We start from the raw sequence: 20,763 nt of genomic DNA, 5'->3' as shown, positions 1-20,763 counted from the left end.
GAAGATACCAACACCCAGCGAATAGGCTATGTAGAGAGCGAGAAGGAATCGAAAGATAGAGGAAGAGGGAGGGAAGCGATGTGTGCTTGTGTCAGCAAGTGATCGGGATGGGCCTCCCACAGGCGGTTACACTGAGCGTGAACGCACGCAGGCACGCTATCAAGACGCACGCACGCAGAAACAGAAGGATAGAGAGAAGAACGCGATCGTGCGAAACGTACGAAGGAGGAGGAGGGAATACGGGAAAAGAGGAGAGAAGCTGGACGCATCCTCCTCTCTAGCTCTCCCTCTCTTTCATTTTCCTTAGAGTGTTTTCATAGCGTGCTTATGTATCGTCACCCTCGCCCACCATTGCTGGCGACAAAACGCCACCGCAGAGGAGCACTCGTGTATCGAAGGGCCACCGCGGCGCCGGTCGGGGAATTGTGAAAAAAGGCGGCGTCGGATGAGCGCGCACATCTCGGGCGCTGCTGCGCAGAAAGCGCGTCTCCCGTTCCGAGGAGGTGTCGTTGTTCCCTTCGTCGCCAGGCGCGGCGGCGCTAGCGAGGCATGCCTTATCCCAGCGGTCAACCGACGGGACGCACTTTCAACTGGGCCAGCTGGAGACTCAAGACGCGCTACATGCTTTCCCATTTCGGTTTCTTCTGCAGCCAGTTCGGCAAGTTCATCGCCCCCGCCTACTACCATGACCGGTGCGAAAGGTAAGCACGTCCGCGCGTCGAGACTCGAATTGTATACGTGCGTACAAGTGCGACTTCGTTCTCCTCCCGTACGTATACCTAACGGATCGGCTTCGTAGACGGGATAGTCGCGCGCCCGCCGGCTGGCTAGCCAGCCGGCCAACGCGCTGTTCGCGGACGGGGAAGAATCGCGCCGCTTTTCCGCGCGCTCCAACGCGTCGGCTGTGCCCACAGAGGGTTCAACGCGCGACCCACCCAGACCTGCTGGACCTAGACTGCTTGGACGCATACACGCGTCGAATATATGTACGGCAAAATGATCAACGCGATAATAATAATAGCTGAGGTTTCACGCGCCGGAATTACGATATTATTATGAGGCACGCCGTAGTGGAGGGCTCCGGAAATTTCGACCATCTGGTGTTCTTTAACGTGCACTGACATCGCACAGTGCACGGGCATCTAGCATTTCGCTTCCACCGAAAATGCGGCCGCCGCGGCTGGGATCGAACCCGCGACCTCCTAGTCAGCAGCCGACCACCGTAACCATTGTACCACCGAGGCGGACGAGGATCTGTACGAGGGAACATTGTAAATCTCGCTCGCACTGCCAGAAGTTTAGATTAAGGGTAAAGCTGCACTTAAAAACCTGTGGAAGCTAAACGGATGTCTCCATTTAACAGTGTGTACTGTGAGAGAGATAAAACAAGTTAATCAAGCAGAGAGGTTGACCAGATCGCAGTATATCTGGTTCACTACCCTCCGCTGAGGGAGAGATTAAGAGAGTAACAAAACCATCAGTGAACCCTCAACACGTACATGCACGAATTCAAAAACGTGCACTATGTTATTGTAGCCGTTCGCCTGAGTTGCTGTCCGAAGGCAGCACTTCATCTTCCGTACTGCGATAATCGGTCCGGTGAGGCTAAGCGCGTTTCAATGTTCTGGGCACGACAATACCTCGTTTATATTGGTGTTCTCTCGATCAGATGTTACCTCGGATTCGATCCTATTTGTATACTGCGCGGTAAGCGAGTAGCAGGGCAACAATGGGGCATACGGCGTTTCAAAGGAGTCAAGTGCGTATAACTCGCGGGCAGCGCTTGTGGTTTATTACTTTCGGCGCTAACAACGCCAGGTTTTCATCGTCCGTTGTTGCCTATAGACTGGTCGTAAAAGGAAAGGCGCGCGGCTATCTCGTTCGTGAAAGTAGCCAGCTAGATATATAGCGTGCCTTGTCGTCCTACATTACCGAGATGACTTCCGGCTCGCTTGTCGAGCTATCTCGCCCGGCCTGTGCGTCGGTTCGGAAGGGGGAAAAGGGGGAGGAGCGTCATAAATTACCGCTGAAAGCACAGCTGGTATGGATAAGTTCAGCGCGCAACAGCGGTCAATAAGTCAGATGGAGGTAGCGCATGAATATACGCAAATAAACTACCGCGTGGCTTGCAAATAGCCAAGATATCGCGGCCTTTTCGGAACAGATGTGGTGGTTGAAATAGTGAAATATTCATGACGAAGGCCGCTTCAGGCGTAAGCATTAGCCCGTCTCACAAGTTAAACGACTTGATTATGATGGGTACAGACAATACTAAGGCACGAAATAAATGTAACATTTAAAAATGCTGATGGGCAGCCATATATCGAGGGCTTCGGTACTATTGTGAAGTGCGTGATATCTTACCGTGTAGTGCTGTACGACTGATACAGCGTCACCTAAACAATGCAGGAGTTCATGGGGAAGTGGTTGATTTATGGGGTTTAACATCACAAAGCGACTCAGGCTACGAGAGAAGCAGAATTTGGTCATTTACACTCATTTTATCTTTCGTATTAAAGCTTCGAGTGTCTTGTGAGATGCAGTTGTTAACTGCTACGGTGGTTCGCAATGATACCAAGAAGTAGCTTGAAGAACACTGAAACAGCGACAAAAAAAAAAAAAAAACAACGAGATTTCGGGGCGAATAGCTTCTCCGCCTCGAAAGAAAAGCGCACTGCTGAGTTTTAACTTCAAAACAGTTTTCTCTGGATGTGTCCTACACGTTCAGCTCTACCGCCAGATGTTTTTCAATGGGGAAAGCACGCTTCAGACGCGCGCACACGCAGTGTCTCTCATACAAACGCACACTGATGCTCTGGCTTCGCCGCATAAGCAGTAATTATGAGGCAAAGCACGCTTTACAAAACAGAAAGTTCTAAATTGTTTGGTTTCACCGCATACACGGCAATAGCGAGGCAAAGCACGTTAGTCGATGAGGCGTGTGAAGCAACAATGAGGCAAATAATGCTTTCGCCTTAAAAAACTCGGTGCGCCTCACAACTTGCGTGCGCTTCACAATCCTGCTACATTCTTCTGCGTTGTATTGCAGACACTTCTTCCCGCCGCAACGTGCACACACAAGCACTATTCACACATACATACGTACACACACGCGAGCCTTGGTGTTTTGAACCTCGGTCTTCGTCGCAGAAAGGGTAAAATAGAGGCAAAGCACGCTTTACAAAACAAAAAGTTCTCAAAATGTTTAGCTTCACAGCATTAACGGTGTTAGTGAGGCAAAGCACGCTTTTTAGGATCTAGAAAGCGCCGTTTTGTTGCGTCAAAGTCAGAAGTGGTATTGTTTAGGCATTAAACGAATTACAAAATTTGTGTGTACAGAAGTAGGTCCCATATTCAGAGGCTGAATAAGGACCGCGTCGCCTCCAGTAGTGAATGTGGAATACTTAATTGAAGTAGCAAACAGCGGTACGGAATCAAGCAATAAAAGACATCGCAGGCAAAACAAATTCGACATAAGAAATTAACAACAAAAGCAGCAAAAAAAAAAGCCAGTATAAAAATAAAGGTAATTCAACACTCCTAAGCAGTTTTCAGATGATTACACGTTGAAAAATAGTAAAAATAAGCGACAAAAACAAAGCAAAAAGGGGTCGCACCTAATCTCCGCAATATAAGATGACGATGCGATATTTCGTCAACAGAAGGTTGTGAGCAGGCATGAAAGGGTAAAAGAGGTAACCACAAGTATGAAAAGTATGGAATGGATGTATGGAAAGTATTGAGTTCCTTTTTGAATTTGCCAATTGGTTGAGAGGCTTTGACTGCTGGTGGTATGGTATTTCAGAGACGGATTCCGGTGAAGAAACATTGAGCGTGGCTCACAGCGGGGAAACCGGCTCGGCGCGCCTCGAAACGCGTTCCGCCGTCCTGTTAAAGCGTTCTCTGACGTAATGTAGAGCGCCGAGCCGCTTACGCGGTTAACCAATTAATCCTGCGCAACGTGCAGACCTTACGCATGCCACCCGAAGCGCGAGTGGCGAAATACTGCGGTTGCAAGAGCGATGGGTTTGGCGACCTTTAGGCCCACCTCTGTCTACAGTTGTAAACGCGCAAGGGAGCAACCACTGCGTGTAGTACCATGTGAAAACAACTTCAGCACGCGGCCCTCTAAAGGAGCAATGATATATATATATATATATATATATATATATATATATATATATATATATATATATATATATATATATATATATATATATATATATATATATATATATATATATGCTTTTCTTTGCGTTAAGTGAAGGTCCTATGCCTTTAGAATTTAGTAAATATAATGATAAGCTTCCATAGCGCCCTAAATAACATACTAATTTGGCCTTTCTGCACATAGTTTTGGCTTCGCTTCCGAGAAGGGTGCTGCCTCATGACGAAGAAGGTGGTCACGTGATAGCAGGACATTACGATGTTTAACAATCTGTTACGATAATTAAGAACCTGTTCAATGGTTCTTATTATTGATAAGAAAGGTAATAATATCCGCGATAACAGAAACCTGTTTGAAGGTTCTTACTGTGTTTATTAGCGGATAAAAACATAAAAATGAACGACATTTAAGAAGATATGATACTTAGAAGGAAGGCCAGAAAAAAAAAAGCTCGGTGCGTCTCTAATTATGCATGCGTTTTGTCGTACGGTCCTGCTATATTATTCGGTGTTACAATGCATATACTTGTTCTTGCACAACGTGCAAATATGCGCATGCCCAGAGATGCATATACACGCATCGATGTTTTTAATATCTGGCTTCGCCGCAAAAAAAAAGGGGGGGGGGGGTCATAAAGAGGCAACGCACGCTCTACATTAAAAAAAAAAAATCATGCATTATTGGCTTCACCTCATACAATGTAGTAGTAAGGCAAAGCACCCTTTACAGGACAGAAAGCCTATTTTCATTGCACAGATCTTGTTAAGAGCAAGAAAACGCCGTTTCACTGTGTACATATGCGTAAGAACCTAGCGTGCGTGCGTGCCTGCGTGCGTGCGTGCCTGCGTGCGTGCGTGCGTGCGTGCGAGCGAGCGAGCGAGCGAGCGCGCTGATCACCCGGCCCTCTTAAATTGCATAAATACTGTAACAAACTTGCTTGGCGGCGCAGGTCGGTGCAGATGCGGCTGTACACCATGCACAAGCGGGAATTCGTCGTTATGTTTCTGGTGTTCTTCGCCTGCCTGTGCCTCTGCCTCTTCATCGGGCTCGCGGGGCCACCCATCACCACCACCGTGGTGCGCTCCGCATCTGAGCTGGGCACGCCGGGAGACAACGCCACTAAACTCAACATGGCGGTAAGTGGCCACGACTTTGACATACTCGACGCTTAATGCACAGCAAGCTATCCTATGACTTCGCGATTTTCTGACTATGAAGACACAGCTAGTTAACTAGCGTTGCCTATGACTGCACGCTGGAATTCTCTTGGGCGATTATAGTGCCACCTAGGTTTTGCAAAGGCCGTGCACAAACTGCGCCCTTATCGTTCCCGTTGCTATTACAATTGCTGGGCGGCCAATCAGAAAACGCTTATGGGCACGACAACAGAGAGAGAAGGAAAAGCAAGGACGTTAAAGACTGTCAAGTTTGCTATCCCGAAACGTGGGTAGGCGAATAGGACAGCGAGAGAGATATAGATAAGTAATATGTCTAGATGATTCACAAGCTTGATGCACCAGCGTAAGTGCAGTCGGGAACTTCAGTAATGCGCCTTCAAGTATTGCAGGAGGTGTCGAGCTGCTTTCTGCGCTGATGAGCTGTGAGGCCAGGCTTACGTAAATCAACTTTTTTTTTTGCGTAAAGCAATTAGGGCTCTGCTCTTCTCCCTTAATCTTGTATTGCTCTTGTAACTGTCCCCCACTCCCATAGCGTTGGGATGATATTCTGGTTAACCTCGCTACCACATCTTTACCACTCTGTCAGCAACGTAGAGCTTAAAAGCAAATAGTAACGCTTTAATAGTACTAATACAGAACCGCCAAAATCAATACGTTGTTGGGAGAATTGGCAGATGGGACAAAGTTTTGCTTTGACAGCTACGTTTTGTTCTCTGCTAGCCCTAGTAAATACCATTTTAATCGTCGCATGAGCTCTCGACTGAGAAAACGAGTTGCCTTGTTTACAAATATGCTAAGTATTGATCGTATTCATCGTAAGTATTGCTTATTGCTAAGTATTGAAGTACGAAAGCACCTGACACTGCCAATTATAGATGTCTGGAATAGTTGACATCTATTGGAAAGAGTCTTAGAAGTTCACTGCTAACCAAAGCTAGTCGTAGTACGATCACAGCAACACACCTACTGTCTCTAAAGAAGCTACGAGTAAGTTATACATAGTGTATGGAAATGCATATAAATAATGTCGGGAAGTACCCCCCGCCCCTTAATGCACAGAAAGATTTTATAGATTGCAGATCCTTAAATAAAGTTCTTCGTACCGTACCGTATAGTAATTAGTATGCTACATGTAACAAGTTACACGTAAAAAGAGCGGGTGAACCTGTACACGACATAATTTGACATACAACCCACCAAAAGTAAAGGAAATGCGAATGGTATAAAGCATTACAAAATACATGTGCACATGTAAAAAACACGTATAGCTAGACACTGAATGTCTTTTGCGCTTTGTTACCATTCTTAACATCGAGTCAAATGTTATGCCCAGTGTTAATTTGTGGCGAACAGTTGGCGACAACTACGGGAACCCATTGTAATTCTTGTTTTCATGCTGTTTTCAGACAGGGCCATTTGTGCTAAAGACTCCTCCGCTATCGGCGTACAGTCAGCAGCTTTGGGTCATCGCGCAAATCACCACCAAGGAGGAGGACGGTGAGTATAGCTGTGAAGGCACAAATTAGTTAATGTGTGCATATACATAACCTTTGCGAGGCAGCAAGCATCCGCCATCTGCTAGCATACACAACACGTTCTACATGTTGCTGGCTATAGTGTTTGCCGATGCATGGCATAAGAATCTCATGCTTCGTACATGCGACAGTTCCCCAGTGGAAAACTCACAGCCATTTTAAAGTTTTTTGGTGGCTTGACCTCACCCTTGCGCACACAAAGCCTAAATATATAAAATTATTTGCCATAGCGTTTTAAACTCCTGAGTAAGCTCGTTGTACCTCTCAACTTTAGGCACAATTGAAATTATCGAGTTATGTTTAGCAATGCCAAGTGACAGGTGTTGCGGTTTTTATGCATGATGCCTCTCTCCGTCTTTCTCTGCAGAAGACGAGACGTTTCGGAAAGCGTTCCACCTTGAGGTCAACATTCAGGGCATCACCAGCAAGGGTCACGTGGTCAACATCTATGGCTCTTCACGACCGCACATACGAGTGCGCCAGCTCATCTGCTCGAAGAAGGCGAGTACGGAACTTCCAGAAACTGCATTTCTGTTCTCGTGACATGACCTGTTGCTACAGGCGTGTATAATGAATAGTATACAGCTCGTGCAAAAGTAGCTTATATATATATATATATATATTCTCTTACACCAGGGTTTTGTAGTTACGCGAGATCGGATACAAAGCAGTTAGCTACCAGCCTCACATCGTGTAACACTACAATTTGTTGCTATCGCATTCATTGCTTCGCCCTTGCGGTGAAACTGTGACTTTTTTACCTCATTCTCTGGTATACGAAGCCCGCGCGCTCTGGGTAAAGTATGTATGCGCACCTTTAAGTGTTCATCTACAACATATACCGCCTTCAAAAATCGCAGGTTTGCGATGCCTTCACGGTCCTGCATTTGGGCTTCTTGGATTACTCCCGATATTTGCTGACCGTCACATTCTATGGTCTGGAGACCATCGACGAGAAATACCACATAGACGACGTCACGTTTCATGTAAGTTTACCAGATGTTGAAGAGTCATCACCTTGCGATACGCCTATAAACCATAAATTATTTGGCGCTCCGAGGTTTATTGTAGACTACATAAGCGCGATGTTGTCCTAATTATGCAGCTTGCACCAGCTTTGAAAGCTCCCAATGACAAAGCGTGACGCATCTTATTTTTCAGTACAAGAGCTACAACGCATCGTTTACTCAGCTGGAGATATGGTTCCGGTTCATCTTCCTACTCGTGACGTTCTTTGTCACGGTAAGTGCAGCGCAACAGCAACGTACGCGTTCACATTGGCCGCTTACATGTGGGTAGCCAACTTCTATGTGTGACGTACACATAGCAGTATAACGGACGAGATTTAACAAAGCAGCTTTTTACCACGTCGTTTACAGACGAAGTCGTGCTTTTTACACATTTCCTCAGAGTCACCGCAGTAGTATAGCAGACACCTGACAGTTTGTGTCACACAAGAGATGGTATTCATTTATTAATAAGAATAAATGGCAGTTTAACATGCTACATGCTTTCGTGCACTGGCCAGCTATGACTGTGCATCACGTAGCACAACCTGTATTGGCCCAACATCGGTGCTAACATCTGTCTAAACACAACAGGCAATGCGGTTTGTGCGCACAATTACACATGGACGCTCCAGGTTAATTATCACCGTTGTCGTCGCCGTGGTGTTCCGTATTAAGTGCAACTGCAATATTATCGTACTTGGGCCTAATACGGATAAAACTGTGAAACGGATAAAGCTGTACAATTGCCCAATACTTTGTCATTATTGTTGCTGCTTCATCATTCTGGCAAAGCTGCATTTATTTTCTTGGTGGGGAAGTTTAGGGGGGGGGGGTAGATGTAATTGCAGTTTTTAGAGGGAGCTTTGACCTTTCTACAAGGAAACATACGGTGGCATACGGCACCTGCTCAGAAGAGAACTTGCGGCGGGAAATTTGAAATGCCCAACTTATCCCCCGTGGTCAACTTACAAGAAATTTCACGTATATGCTAGCTCGACAGCAGACGGCACAGGCTGTTATAGCAAAATCACCTTGTATCGCAGTATGTTAGACTGCCGCTTTGTACCTTGCCAAGAGAAAAGCAACGCGTTCAAACGTTCATATTACATATGTGAATGACATTATAAATCACCAAGTGCGACATGTGGTATATGCTGACAAAAAGTTCTGTTCACGGCGTGTGCATGCAGTGTTGGTTCGCGCACACACTGCGGAGGTTCGTCTTCCGGGATTGGTCCATCGAACAGAAGTGGATGTCCATCCTCCTGCCATGCCTGCTGTTGCACAACGGTAAGTGACGGCTAGATCTACCAACGTACTGCCAGGGATTTATAAACTCCCCTAATATCCCCCTCCCAGTCCGCCTCCCCCAAAGGAGGATCCCGACACCCCCAAAAAATTATGCAGGCCAACCCTTTCCCCTTCCCATTTCACCAACAGGCACTCATTCACCCCCCTACCCCACGGCACGTCCTGGTAACAGCGACCCCCCCCCCCCCCATAATGATCGACATTCTGGATAAACCCCTGTGTACTGCAGACAGGGTTCACTGCTTCACTCGTTCACATGTCCATACCGTTTATAACAGTACCGTAACATTTCAGCAGACTGTCAGCCTGCAGGGACCATGTGCTGCAGAGACCATGTGCAACTGTTTCTCTTTCTTTACTCCAGACCCCGTGTTCCCCATGTCATTGCTGGTGAACAGCTGGATACCCGGGATGCTGGATGCGATTTTCCAGGCGTCATTTCTGTGTGCACTGCTGCTTTTCTGGCTCTGCGTCTACCATGGCATCCGCCAAGTGAGAAATTGTGAATGGTTTTTGCATGTGGTTGAGAACGGTCAGATGACGAGAAGTCATTGAACTTGTTCATCAGAGCAACAACTGTGTTTTTTTTCTTCAGGTACTTTCTTTAGTAGCATCTTTATGTACACTAAACTCACTCTGTCCCATCGTCAAAGCGGGAGCAGGAAAATAAGTGAACTTATATACGTCCTCCTCCCTTATTGCTAAAAAGACTGCTCCTTGTGCAAATGTTGACTGAAGTGACATACATTCCTTGTTGGACGAATTTTCATCGCTTAAAGCCCATCTATGGTGGTGAGGTGAGGGCATTCACATACCGTTAAAACATTCCCAACACAAGCGCAGCAATAGGCAGACTACTTCACAACATCCTTTCTTCGAGAAAGTGCTTCGTCAGCGAGGATAAAAGAAGATTTAGAGGGGACCCACGAAGTCCAAGAATATAATGCACGCCACAACACATGCTATCGGGCACAAAATCTAGACGTCTTCCAGGCGAGCTATCAAAACATAGTAGCACGTAGCACTACAGCATAATTGCAACACAAGAACACAGAATATATTGAGCAAAAGAAAACATATTCCAAGCTTTAGATGCTATACTGAGTAGTTCACTTCCAAGCTCTGCTGCCCTATCAGCAACACATTGTATGTGCCTACACCAACTAATAATCGGCTGCTGCACACATCAAGAGTTCATGTCCGGCGCACTATCTTCGAAATCTGTGCAACTAGTGGTACAAGCAGGACCAATATTTTAGGCGTGCATGCGGACACTGAGATACTTATATATATACATACAGCAGTTGCTATAAACAAAATGACAAGAACAGTGCTGACTAATTCTCTTGCTAAAGAAGGTTGATCCACTTCACTTTAAACCTTTACAAACCTCATTATACAGCTACAGCAAAGTTACACATATGTAAAATTTATTCATTGTCTGTCACAGTGTCTCATACAATATTACAGGTCAAATAAGGCATTTGTAGGCCCTTTGCCTTTGCCTTGGCCTGTTAGACACATTTACTACATGATGTCCAATGTGCAAAATGTGAACACACCTTGTATACCACTTAGTCAGTGTGAGCTGCCGGCGACAGACATCTAAAATAGACTCACGGCATTCAAGAGCTGTTTGTCATTTATAGTCTAATTGCACTCATATGTTGAGCCTCTCCATCAATCAATACGGGCTCAGGCGTGAATCTACGGTAAAGAATGCAACGATAGGAGAGTAAGAGCTTTCGGGAATCACTCTAACGGGATATTACAGTTTTGGTTCTGATACCATGGTTTTGTGCATGCCCAGAGAAATAATAATGAGTGGCCTGAATGATAACGAAGATAACACTTTGCTGGGTATTGTGTGCAGAACGAGCGTCGCTTCGCCACTTTCTATCTGCCAAAACTTCTCGTGGTGGGCATGCTGTGGACGGCCGCCTTTGTGCTCGCTTCCTGGCAGAGGTACAACGAGCTCAGGGACCCCACGTACAACTACAAGGTCGACACGCAGGGATTTGCGGTCAGTATACCAGATAGTCTGCTACATTTAGGCGGTACAGGCACTGCTTACTTGATAGGTCTGAGTAAAAAGTTTACTTGTGAGACGAGAGGTCTTGTGGTTGCCAAATTTTGTTTGTAGTTGCAGATCCAATCCAAACAGCCCAATTTTCATCCTTAACTATCTTTTCAAAATTGATTTCATTCTGACAGGCCTTGAAGATATTTTTCTTCACCATGGGATCAATATACTTGGCCTATCTTCTTTACCTGGTTGTTCAGGCATACACAGAGCTAAGGTCCATGCCTTATTTTGGTAAGTAATGCGTTTCTACATCCAGATCTAGCCATGTCCTCACATTCAAACCACTGCAACACCTTCACGAGTTTATCTTTTCGTTTTTGCAGACGTTCGGCTAAAGTTCATGACATCACTGATGCTAATTGTTCTGACGTTAAGTGTGGTCATCACGGTGATGCGGTTTGGGATCTCTGTCCTCGAAGACAACTTCGTGGCTGACCTGTCGACGACGTATGGGAGCTCGGCGGAATTTATGTCCTTCTACGGGTTGCTCAACTTCTATCTGTACACAATGGCGTATGTGTACTCACCACCACCAAATGCTTTTCTAGGTGAGAAAATGTTCACCATCGTGACATGAAACTCTGCAGCACAGTGAACCCAAATTATACTTGTCACGACACAGAAAAGTCTGCCAAAAGTCTACACAAGTGTCTGTTTCGGAACTAATGTCACACAACTTTTGTAATGTAGAAAAAAAAAGGCCATAAAAGAAAGCTCTGTGTAGGCATACGCATAAACAACAGTAGATGAACGTATGACACATCACACACTTCTTGTAGTTGAGGAACATTCCCTTGAACTATCTCAGTTCTAACCTTGCAGGCTACATACCACAATTTTATTGAACTTATCCACATCTTTATTATAATAATCTATTACTCTCAAATCTTCAGAACAGCTCATTCAAAAAGCACCACTACCAGTACTGTTCAGTCTCACTAAAGTGAGAGGACACATAATAAGATAATTACATTCATCTTGCATCTTTACTATAACTGTCTTTATCACAATATTATTACCTAATCTCCAAAACAAGTTCAGTTGTAGACATCACACTGGACAATCTTCATATAGTACCCCAGCGCTGTGCTTACTCTACAAAGCAAGCAGCTTAATTATCTTTATATTACTCTCTATTACTGTTACTCTCTAATCTTCAAGATAAAGTTAATACACTTGAACCTTCATATGTGCATATATACACAGATATAATAGACATACAGATACAGATATACGGACAAACACAGCTATAATAAACTATTGGACAAGACAAAGCCATAACACTAGCCTTGTTTTAGCGTTTCGCACAAAAAAATAGTGTCCAACACGACTCCTTTGTAACAAGTTTCAACTGTAGTTGTAGGGCACCACCACACAAGAGTGCTCCAAATGTCTTATCACTTGTGTTTTCTCCTCCAGAATCTCATCTGAAGGACAATCCAACCCTATCGATGATGAATGACTCTGACGAGGAGGTCATCTATGGGTAAGTGAACAATATTCCAGTTGACACGGACCCCCAGTGCAAAATGTTTTTTGTATCAGTTATCAGTACTGACATGTATGCTTGATTATGGCTTCGTGGTGACCGGCTTTCACCGGCTAACAAATGTTACGAAGTGATCGCTCAGTGCAAGATGCGCTTCCATATACTGGATACTTTTGGTATGCTATTACTGATTTTAATCAGAGCGCATGAACAACGTAAATAGTAGGTAGGGTATGTCCCAGAAAGTATGAAAGCGCCAGTGATTATGCTGCAATGTACTACGATGCATGTATAAATAGTTGGCATGTTCAACCCTCAGATGAGATTTCGACGATGACTGCTCAGTGCTATCATTGTACTATGAGTGCTATACCTGCTTAGCTGGACATAAGTTCGTCCAATAAGCACTAAGTCGTTACTGAAGCTTACGCTGCTGTATTTATCATCATCACAATTCGATAATAGTATGTACTTCATTACACTATGCAGGTCGGACACCGAGGAGCGGTTATTAAACCCAGTTCGCCTTGGACAAGACAAAGAAGAAAGCGACTGAATGAAGGAGCGACGATGCCTTTGCGTGGAACCATTGCGACAGGTCCACCAAACAACACCAATGCCAACTGAAAACAATAAACCATATTTTTGTATAGGAATAAGCTGTGCCAAGATTTCATCTCGTGTGCACAGACAAACCTGAAGTACGTACTCAAGTACAAGATGTCGGCAACAATGGTGCTGCACTTCAAGAAGGAAGAGTTTCCTTCGACAAAGATTGATGACTGCCGTTTGTATGCAGATGATGAAGATCACTATTGCGAGGATTTAGTTTAAGCGGGGATTTTGTAATAACCCCATGCATCCAAACATACTAACAATGTTGTTTACTATTCGTATCTATTAATGTGTGTCATACATTCAGCAGCTGGCACAAAGACTACGCATTTCACAATTAAAAAAAAAAAAGCTCATTTGAATCAGGATGACGTATTTCTAAGAACGTCGTGATTTCACGTAACACATTTTATGAATGTGTTTTTTTCAACTGAAATTCTTTCGCACACACCATGCTTCAGGTTCTTCCTGTAATGAGGTTAATGTTTCCTGCTAAAAAGACAGTGTTCAGATCCCGCTGTTGTATTTTTATTAACACCGTGCATTGAAACATTCTAACAGGTGGCACCGACGTTGCTTTTGTAGGCAAAATTAGAACACATTTCTGCATAACGGACAGGTGGAATTGTTGCTCGTGTTGAACCATTTGAACTGCATTGAAGAGAGAGAAAAAAATAACAATAAAACACTGTTAATTAGCAGTAACAGTGGGTAAAATACATCTCAAGTTGAAGGGGATGACAGCAGAAGTGAAAAAAAAGAACAATTACCCGAGCGGTGAATAATTTAGAAATTTTCTAGTTGTACTTACAGCAGCTTGCATTATTTGGAGAATATTGGCTCGTATCTCAGAAGTAATATCTTTCGCGGTCGCTTCTCTGTATCAACACTAACTGAAGGCAGGCTTCTTTCATGCAGTCTAATATTTTGTTGTATACTAGTCAGTTACAACGGAAGAAAATGTGTAAGCCCCGCCCACACAAATGCCGCGCCTGCCCTTCACCTGTGAAAGACACGTCGTGCTAGCTGGTTTCCGTTTGCACCATATGTATGTATTTTTTCTTCACTAATGTAAATACTATGCATATTAAAAGTTAAAGGTTCGCCGTTACTGCCTAAAACATTACGTTTCGCTGAGCAGTGATGTCAGAATCCCTGATTAAATTTACCGGGATGTTCAAGTTTCCAACCTAAGACCAGCGACACAAACGTGGGTCTGTATGGAAAAGTCGACCATCTAATACAGTTGAGAAGTGTCTAACATCACGAGAATGAGTAAGCGCTATTGGATGGAGCACTTATGCAAATTCTCTGTGGGAGTGACAGCGATGGCTGTGGGCAGAGTTCACATTTTTCCGTTGGTTGTAATAGACGATAGCAGGCATTCAAGTGTAACATTATCTCCATACCTTCTCAAGACTCCTCTAATAGAAGACAAAAGATGAACTCACCAGGCAGGCGGAATGAAACCTCTTTTTGCAAGTGCGACAGGAGAGCTTGGGTAGCTGGCAGGTGGCGCCATGAAGCACGTAGAAACAGATCATGCATTCCTCTACTCCTTCGAAGCGCTTGTCCACATTACGCTTCCACAGGGCCAGACCATCCAGGATTGATCCGTTCTGCAACAGGGTGTGTAACCTCCCGTGTTTTATTCACCAAAAGCGTTCTCGTACAAGCCAACATACAGTTTTTGTTAGCGAGCAGCGATAATGTGAAGATCATTATTTTCAAAAGCTCAATGACTTCTCCAGAAGACTTACAATTTCTATTAGCAATGCAAGCAGCAACGTCAACCCCGGATAAATGTTGACAAATACCACAATTTCTGTATTAAGGCCACAATCGCTGCATGACAGGAATATGTTGGTTTTACGCACAATGTTATTCAGTATGCTGAACCAGCCAAACGCATCATTCTATGCCCGAAAATATCGTAATCCCTTCACGCCACTGCTTATAATGAACCCGCTTATCTCTTTTCTGGGAACTAATATGCTACTGTAAAATGCACTGATATGTATCTGTTCTGGAAATAACATAACCTGACCAGTATCCAGCTGAAAGTTCCGCCTATGTTCATCAGATGACCTTGCAAAACGGAAGCTACAATGTTAAAAACAGAGCACAGTAAAGTATCTTCTCTGCACCTCAAATAATTTAAACACTCTTACGCTAACTTGAATAGTAAAAAAATTGTTAGTGGTATTCATGCACGTCGCTAAAATGAAGGTTCAGTTTAATGGAACATATCTTGCTCTTCCTTAGAGTCATGTATAAGGAAAGTACTACATATACCATATGTTAGATACACATATTTCTCAGTAGACAAAAGACCAAAGTGTTCACAAATAGCAGCACATTTTAGACTGGAGCTTATCATTTGAGGCTTGCCTGGTGAGTCAGGAAGGTGGTGAGCTGCAGTAACCAGTGGCGCCACTGACTCTGGCTGACGCCGACGCGCCGGCCTCCATCAATGGTGACCACGCCGAGCGGGTGGTTCGCCGGCAGCTTGACGACCAGTTCAATGGCTACCTCTTCGATGGTGTAGGTGGCCACTACTTCTCGTGCTGTGGGTCGGCCCTTCACCTGCGAAGTGGACAAACGAGCTAGAGGTTACTAAAGGAAATGGCAATGAGCAACATATCAAGGCACCTTGATATCGGTGGCTAGGCAGCTGTGGCGTTACGCTGCTAAGCAAGAGGACACGGGTTCGATTCCCAGCCACAGTGGTTGCATTTCAGTTGGGCCGAAACGCAGACATCCGCGTATTAAGATTTAGGTGCGCATTAAAAAATTCCCAGGGGTAAAAATTTATCAGGAGTCTCCCACTACGTTCCTCATAATTATATGGTGTCTTTGGCATGTAAAACACAGGTATAAATGAAAAAAAAAAAGAAAAGAACATTTCTGTCGAAGTAGAAGCTGCAGAATTGCTATAATAAGGAACAGGCAACAAGGTTACCACTCGATGTTGTTGCCAAAACATAAATTATAATGCAAAAATTAACAAGAAGAAATTCAAATTCCAAGCATGGAGTAACCAATAAATTGAATGAATGATACACAAAATTTAAGGCTGGTCTTTTAAGCTAGCCATATGTTATCCACATAAGCGTCAAAGCAGCCAAGACTCACAGTCATGTTCTCGAGCGATACATCAGCATTTTGCACAGCCTGGATTTCCCTTGACGAAATGACACTTGTCACGTGGTTTGAAGTAAACCTGCAGATGGTAAAGTGGCACAAAATCGGGGAGCAAAGCTTCATACACATGTATTGCGAATCTTCACGGTGGGGAAATATACGCTCATATGTAAAAAGCATAGTTAAGCTCACTTTTCAACGTGGTCCATGACACGCTTGTTCTGGCTGTTCCACCAGGCACGCACAAGGGCTGGCAACTTGCATATGGTGTCCAGGTACACCTGGCATGCGACGTGCTGCAGCTTGGCCGAGCTGAACACCTCTGCAAGAAATAGTGCGAACCGGGCGTTTCATGCAAACTCATCTGGTTGGAGATAATCGTGCTCAACAATGGTGAACGCTGACCATGAAAATAAAACTTTAGATGAGTGACAAGCTACGTTTTAAAACATTGCCCGCAACACACCAGAGTGAGTATGTCAGGGCTGTGGGAGAGATATGGGGCAGGATCACCGATCACGAAGTGCTGATACTGAAATCGTCATCACTGTGCCGGCTTTCCACCTGCTAGCTAAAGCCTTGATTACAGTTTCGAAAGATAGTTCATATTACAAGAGGCCTTTTTTTTCCCCAACTTTTAACAATTTCATATTGTTAACACATTTTCCTATTGTTAACAGTATCCATGTTGTGTACACCCATACGCAACAATATCCATAACTCAAATACATGCGGGAAACAAAATAAAAAGTCAAGAGGACGCTTTTCATTAAACTAAATTCTGGTGGTTTATGTGCCAAAACCACAAAATGATTATGAGGCACGCTGTAGTGGATGACTTGAGATTCATTTTGACTGCCCGGGGATCCTTAATGAAAGTGAAACTGAAGTACACAGGCGTTTTCTGCAATTCACCTTCATTGAAAGGTGGCTGCCACGGCCGAGAATCAAAGCTGCGTCTTTGTGCTTAGCAGTGCAATGGCACAGCCACTGAGCCACAACAGTAAGTTGGTGCTTTTCGTGAATTAAAAAGCGAATAATCTAGAACTAATAAGTGCACGGTCAAGTCAATAAAAGACTGTTTACCTTGTGGGCTCAGCTTCACTGGCTCGGTGAACATGGTGTTGCCCTTGGAGCCCAAATTGACATTGGAGGGCATCAGGCAGAACAGGTGTTGAAGGAGCGAGGACAGCACGCCTTCTTCCTGGAGGTAGCTGGCGTACTCAGACCTTGCCTGTGCCCGCAAAAACACCAAGAGCGGTGTTGTTATGTATCATTGGAGGGTTATTTACTAGCAAATCTTGCTTTTCACTGTACTGCAACTTTAGGAAGCAGCCAAGTAAACAATGATTATGGCCCCAGACGCACATTTGTAGCTAACTTACCTCAGCGGGTGATGCGCCGAAGAAAGCGAGAAGTTCCAGCCACGAAAGAAGGTAGCCAAGAGTGTACGTGTAGCTGTCTGTGTTGGCCTCGACCAGACAACAGTCACCAACGTCGAAGTCCAACAGAAGCACGTCGACAATGTGGCCCATTTCGAGCAGCGACGAAAGCAGTGGTTCCGGGGGACTCCTGCGCAGCACAAAAGGAGGTGGTTTCTTAATGCTCTCTACCGATGACAAACGTGAAAAAGGCAGAATGCAAAGATCAATCAATCAATCAATCAATCAATCAATCAATCAATCAATCAATCAATCAATCAATCAATCAATCAATCAATCAATCAATCAATCAAATGGCAGACAGGCTTGAGTAAATGCAGAATGGATACTAGTAACATAGCACTGTTATCCATACATGAGTAATCAATAAGAGCTATGTTTGAGAAGGTACCCCTGACAATATTTGTCAAATTCTGGGTACTCTGAAATTACAGCTTCAGTAAAGCCTCTGTGACACAAGCAAAAAGTTAGGTTATTCAACCTTATGCCTTTGCAGTCCGTTGTCGGGCCCCTCCCAAAAACGCAACACTGCAGCAGCGGTCCGTGCTCGCGCACTGCCCAACAAGTACTTTTGTGGTTGATTCACGTGCCCATTTTCTCATTGCATTATGCGCCATCTCTGAATGAGTAAGTAAACTTCTTTTACGTGAGCTTTGATTTCATTAGTTTCGGACCGCAAGGAGTTAAACTTGCACCCGGAACTCGCATTCTCATACCTGGAAGTTTCGTCGCTGTCTTGCTTTTCAATACCTTGTGCTTCTTCTCTCGCAACTGTTGGAACAATCCTGTGAATAAAAATACAAAATTACAGGTACTTCATTGCCATTGACAGTACCACGTGTTTTGGCGGCATACAAGCTTTCATTGCAACCACAGCATGCAAAAACATTGACATCCTTACTTTTGAAGCAGTGTGTGGGCACCTAGCTGCAGTGCGAGCGACTTGGATGTGGCCAGGGGTGTCAGTTTTGACAATAAAGTGTTCAGGGAAGCTGCGTTTTGCTCCTGGTTTTGGAAGCCCTCCATGAACTTTATCACAGATTTCTCGCTTGCAAACTCCAGCGCCGAAGCTAGTTTCTTCAGAAGTACAGAAGCCGTCTCATTTGGACAGGTTGAAAGCTCTGCAGAAGAAAAGGAAATTCGTGCAGAAGAAGATACCTTACCCACGTTACAGATGCAGTGAGAATCTACCGGTGCTGCCTGTATGGGACAAGCTATAGGACAAAAGATGTTATAAATAGGCTTGTGCGAATATTCGAGCAGTTCGAATATTCGAACGAATATTGCAGTATTCAAATTAGCTTCGAAACGAATTTAAATTATTCTAAATTTCGAAGTATTCGAAATGAACGAACATAATGTAAACCGCATGTAACCACCTGTAAAGGTGGTTTCACTGTAGTGCAGGGGTGCTTTATCGTGAATACACCTTTCCAGGGGAAATTCACACTGCCGCGAAGCTCCACTTCAAAGTTAAATGAACAAATTATCCTCACATCGATTCATCATTTTTTAAGTTTAAAAGCTCGTTATACTGGCTTATATGCTCTAAGTATAGTAAATTTTAAGACGTAACGTATTTTACAGGTTATCACTTGGATTCTACCAAAAGCCAAATCCTGCTACTATTCAAAGTTGCTTCCACTTCCCTTTGAACCAAAAAGAATGACATTTGCACATGCCTTGTTTCAATTTAAAAGATATTGTGAAGGTTAGTTGGGTCATGACAGATGCGCTCATTTCTTTATAATATGTGATATATACGATCCGAATTAGATTCGAAATTATTCGACCAAATCGCTTCGAATTCACTTTGAATCAAAAATTTACTATTCGCACAAGCCTAGTTATAAATGATGTTATAAAATTCAATACAATGAAACAAGATTCTGTACGACAACAACAGTAAGATCAACAAGGAACAGTCATTGAATTATCTTTGCAATGAAATGTATAAACCTATGACACCATACGAGCTCGACTTTAAGTAAAGCCCCTACTGAATTGTGAGTTGTACAATTACCCTTGATGCTTCTGCTGTCTTCAGTTATTTTTTTTATTACTCTCATCAGCTTCAGTGAAATACTACAAATAAACAACTCGTTGGATTCATCGTTCTCATAATGCACATTGATTTGATGACTTCAGCAAGCCTAAACTCCACAGCCTGGCTTCGTGGGGGAGCCTGCTTCAGAAACATATTTTTAAAATTTCTGAGCTGACTTTTATGATACTTTCAAAGCTTATGTGTCTCTATGTACCGATTTCATATATGCAATTATTTTTCCAGAACAGTATGTATTCTCTAAAATATCAAACACATAGTGAGTCTTCTTAGGAGCAAGACCTTTCTCTGAACTGCGAGAGTTACAAAGTAAATAAGCATATCGCAGTAATCAGGAATGAAACTGCACGCAATGAAACAAGAATGGATGCTCTAAGCTCATCTGAACAAATGTTATTGCACTTTTAACTTTCGCAAGAGAAATCCCAGCTTGACATTGAGACTTAAGTCAGGCTAAGCGCTCCCCCCCCCCCTTCCCAATCCACCCCCCTTAAAGGGACACTAAAGAGCAAAATGATTTTTCCCATATTAGTAAAGTACTCTTTCACGATACCAAAAACACCACGCTTGCTGCGAGAAGACGAGAAAATGTGCAAGAACAAAATGTGGGTGGCGATGCCACCTTGAAGTTTCCGCACCATTCGCAGTGACGTCACATGTTTTGACGGCGCCTACTATGGACTACGCAGTTCCTAATCGGCAAAAATGAAGTACATTGTC

The 20,763-nt window shown here is 44.0% G+C and overlaps 2 protein-coding genes across 2 annotated transcripts in view; one reads left to right on the top strand and one right to left on the bottom strand.

Moving 5' to 3' along the window:
* Nucleotides 1-365: 365 nt before the first annotated feature.
* LOC119396300 (transmembrane protein 181) lies at nt 366-13,436 on the top strand. Its single transcript, XM_037663453.2, has 13 exons — nt 366-701; nt 5,118-5,304; nt 6,753-6,843; nt 7,249-7,382; nt 7,742-7,867; nt 8,043-8,123; nt 9,082-9,181; nt 9,567-9,694; nt 11,076-11,225; nt 11,417-11,519; nt 11,612-11,836; nt 12,708-12,774; nt 13,267-13,436. The coding sequence occupies exons 1-13, from the start codon at nt 550-552 to the stop codon at nt 13,331-13,333; spliced, it is 1,611 nt and encodes a 536-aa protein (XP_037519381.1). The 5' UTR covers nt 366-549; the 3' UTR covers nt 13,334-13,436.
* Nucleotides 13,437-13,904: 468 nt separating this feature from the next.
* Nucleotides 13,905-20,763, bottom strand: part of LOC119396298 (E3 ubiquitin-protein ligase listerin) — a 42,618-nt gene continuing 35,759 nt past the window's right edge. Inside the window, exons 23-31 of the mRNA XM_037663449.2 lie at nt 18,880-19,099; nt 18,695-18,763; nt 17,922-18,108; nt 17,623-17,770; nt 16,729-16,858; nt 16,528-16,615; nt 15,784-15,978; nt 14,844-15,011; nt 13,905-14,043 (exon numbers count right to left, since the gene is read on the bottom strand). Of these exons, the coding sequence (XP_037519377.1) occupies nt 13,984-14,043; nt 14,844-15,011; nt 15,784-15,978; nt 16,528-16,615; nt 16,729-16,858; nt 17,623-17,770; nt 17,922-18,108; nt 18,695-18,763; nt 18,880-19,099 (1,265 nt within the window). The 3' untranslated portion in view covers nt 13,905-13,983. The remainder of the gene's footprint in view (nt 14,044-14,843; nt 15,012-15,783; nt 15,979-16,527; nt 16,616-16,728; nt 16,859-17,622; nt 17,771-17,921; nt 18,109-18,694; nt 18,764-18,879; nt 19,100-20,763) is intronic.

This window comes from Rhipicephalus sanguineus, chromosome 6 (genome assembly GCF_013339695.2).
Source record: "Rhipicephalus sanguineus isolate Rsan-2018 chromosome 6, BIME_Rsan_1.4, whole genome shotgun sequence".
Classification (NCBI taxonomy): Eukaryota; Metazoa; Arthropoda; class Arachnida; order Ixodida; family Ixodidae; genus Rhipicephalus; species Rhipicephalus sanguineus.
The sequence above is the reverse complement of the archived record's forward strand: the minus strand, read 5'-3'. Positions and strand labels throughout refer to the sequence as shown.